We start from the raw sequence: 3,276 nt of genomic DNA, 5'->3' as shown, positions 1-3,276 counted from the left end.
ACAAAACTGAATATTCCCATTACGCCAGTAACTTAAATAAAAAGTGGCACTGCCTACGTGTTGACTGTTACGCGGCCAACTCTAACCCATCTCAACTACTAGTTAGTAAAATGGATGAGCTACTCAATAAATTCTCCCTTCTCGCAACCAAGGATGAGGTTAAGGGTATTGCTGATGGGCTTCAGGATATAAAAACAGATATAAACAATTTGAGCGCCAAAATTAGCTACCTAGAGCCACGCATCGATAAACTCGAGAGTGATGTCAATGATTTAAAAGCCAAAGCTGCAGCTAAGGGAGAGGGCCGGGACATTCCAGTTGAGGATATCTTTGAGGAAATCAACGACAGACAGCGCTGCACACGTAACGTGATCGTACTCGGACTTAAGGAATGCGAATCATCTGTGCTGGCAGCTGCGAAGGAGCACGATAAGAGTCTTATCAATGTCATCTTGGAACGTTGTGGTCTGGGAGCGTCCATGGGCCGGGCTAGATTTTTCAGACTTGGGAAAGCAACCAAAGATAAACCCCGAGCTATAAAGCTCTGCCTCTCGTCTGAGAATGAGGCCGTTACACTCTTCAAAACCTTTGGCACCAAGATAGACTCTGGAGATGAGTTGGATGGCGTCTCCCTGGCTCGTGATCGCACATTGAGGGAAAGACAGCACCTCTCGGATCTGCGGGATACTCTGAAGTCCCGTATTGATTCCGGCGAGCCAGATTTAACCATCAAATATCTAAACGGCATCCCCAAGATTGTAAAAAAAAACTAAGTACTTCCAACGGCAAAACTAGTTTGAACTTATACTTCCAAAATGTCAATGGAATTAGAACTAAGCTTCATACTTTGAAAAATGCTTTGGCGTGTAGTGTTTATGACGTTCTGTTGCTGTATGAAACTAACCTCTCCCCTGATGTGTCTACTTCTGAACTGCAATCGACCGACAGATATACAATCTATCGAAAGGACAGAAACGCCCATTCAAGCAGCAAAACTTCTGGTGGTGGAGTAATGGTGGCAGTCAATAAAAGCATACATTCCCAAGAGATTATTTATGACTCGCCAATCGAGAGCCTTTTTATCTCTCTACCCGTTCATAAACTGATATTTAACTGTGTCTATATCCCTCCTGGGCAGCCTGCATCTACTTATTATACTTACTGCAGTTCAGTAGACGAAATTGTATCGTCTTCGCCGTCATCTTCTCTTATATTGGCGGGTGACTTCAACGTCCCCTCCTATGATATCCCCATCTCCGACCAAAACGCTGCGGACAGAACTAAAGGGGAGCTTCTTGAGAACCTTGTCGAGTTGCACTCCTTGGATCAGGTTAATCACATGCGGAACTTCAGACAAGTCACTTTGGATCTAATATTTAGCAGCATAAAATTTGTCTCCGTGGTTGCTGCTGATGATTGTCTGGTTCAGGCCGATCCCCACCATCCCCCTTTGGCCTTTTCCGTTCCAATTGGACGAAGGACTCTTCCTGCTAGATATTTCACCTGCCCCAACCTGCGCAAGTGTGACTTGAATGCTGCTTCTGAGATGCTTTCAGCGGAGGATCTCTCCTTCGTCTATGCTACAACCAACGTCCAAGACAGCTTCGGAGGATTGGTTTCATTGCTTGGTGATATTTGTGTTAAATGCAGCCCTCTTAAACGACTGGGAACCTCACCCTTCCCAAAATGGTTTTCCAGGGAGCTCATTAACCTGGTGATACAAAAGAAGATTGCGCACAAACTTTATAAACTTACCTATCTACCAACGGACTACACTCGCTTCTGTATACTGCGTGAGGCTTGCAAGAACCTTAGTCGTAGATGCCGCATGGATTATCTGAGCCATATTGAAGATTCCATCCCGCACAATCCCAACAGCTTTTGGAGTTTTGTCCGCACTTCTACTGAATCTCTCGGAGTCCCTTCTACTGTCACACTTAGTGGACGCACTTCATTGGACCTGCAGGATAAAGCAAATATGTTTTCAGAATTCTTTTCTTCTGTCTTCTCCCAGCCAGTAACTTCAGCTCCACACTTCGATTTCAACACACACTCTTCTTTGGCGGCTATATCTTTCTCTGCTTCGGAGGTCTTAGAGGTCTTGAGGAAACTTGATGTTATGAGGGGTGCTGGCCCTGACAACGTACCACCATCATTTTTGTATCACTGCAAAGACATCTTAGTTCAACCCCTGACCACTATGTTTAACCTATCTCTACTGCAATGGAATATTTCCTGAAATTATTAAAGTGGGACACGTGGTTCCTATACTTAAGAGTGGTAGTTCCTCAGAAGTTGAAAACTATCGTCCCATTACCATTCTCTCTGCTGTTGGGAAGGTGTTTGAAGGGCTCGTACTGTCTCGTTTGAGACCATACTTGAAACCTCTAGTTTGTCCTAGTCAACACGGTTTTTCCGCCTGCAAATCCACAGTAACCAATTTACTTCTGTTTGAAGAAAAAATACTATCCACCATGGGGTCTGGTAAACAGCTGGACGTGGCTTTTATTGACTTTGCCAAAGCCTTTGACAAGGTTGACCACTACATTCTTGGACAAAAACTCAAGGCTTATGGCATTCACGGCCCACTCCTCTCCTGGCTGAGCGACTATCTGCTGCAACGGCGCTTGCTAGTAAGGCTACCTGGTGCACTTTCTCAAGAATTCCACCAATCCTCGGGCGTCCCTCAGGGCTCCTTATTAGGCCCATATCTTTTCACTGTATTCATCAATGATATTACTTCGATACTGAAAGTGGATGCCCTGCTTTTTGCTGACGACGTCAAAATCTACACGGTGGTCTCCGGCCGGGACGACTCTGCACTGCTTCAGTCGAGTCTTGATGGTGTTCTGGATTGGTGTAGAACTAACAACATGAAGCTAAACTCGCCCAAATGCTCTGTAATGACCTTCAGTCGATTGCATCAACCTAGTATTTTTCAGTATTCACTGGATGGTCAACCTCTGGATAGAGTATTCAAAATTAAGGACTTGGGTGTTACCTTCTCTGCTGATCTTTCCTTCAATGACCATGTCGATGAGCTGTGCAGAAGAGCGTATAGGATGTTGGGATTCATCAACAGGTCTACTCGTGGAATGACAAGCTCTGCAGTCTTAAGGACTCTCTACTCATCCTTCGTTCGCCAGTTATTGGAATATGCGAGTCCTGTTTGGTCTCCCTACCAGCTGGGTCTTGTTGACAAACTGGAAGCGGTCCAAAGGAGATTCCTGAGACTGGTGGGACTGCGGCGAGGACTGCTGTTTAGAGACATTCCTA

The 3,276-nt window shown here is 45.3% G+C and overlaps 1 protein-coding gene across 1 annotated transcript; it reads left to right on the top strand.

Moving 5' to 3' along the window:
• Positions 1-1,012: 1,012 nt before the first annotated feature.
• Positions 1,013-2,239, top strand: LOC124368039. Its single transcript, XM_046825313.1, has one exon. It carries the CDS (start codon positions 1,013-1,015, stop codon positions 2,237-2,239), a length of 1,227 nt encoding a protein of 408 aa, XP_046681269.1.
• Positions 2,240-3,276: the final 1,037 nt, after the last annotated feature.

This window comes from Homalodisca vitripennis, chromosome 8 (genome assembly GCF_021130785.1).
Source record: "Homalodisca vitripennis isolate AUS2020 chromosome 8, UT_GWSS_2.1, whole genome shotgun sequence".
Classification (NCBI taxonomy): Eukaryota; Metazoa; Arthropoda; class Insecta; order Hemiptera; family Cicadellidae; genus Homalodisca; species Homalodisca vitripennis.
This window is presented reverse-complemented; position numbering and strand designations above follow the sequence as displayed.

Coding starts and splice junctions, on each gene's coding strand:
- LOC124368039 (XM_046825313.1), top strand. CDS start 1,013: ATGGTGGCAGTCAATAAAAGCATACATTCCCAAGAGATTATTTATGAC.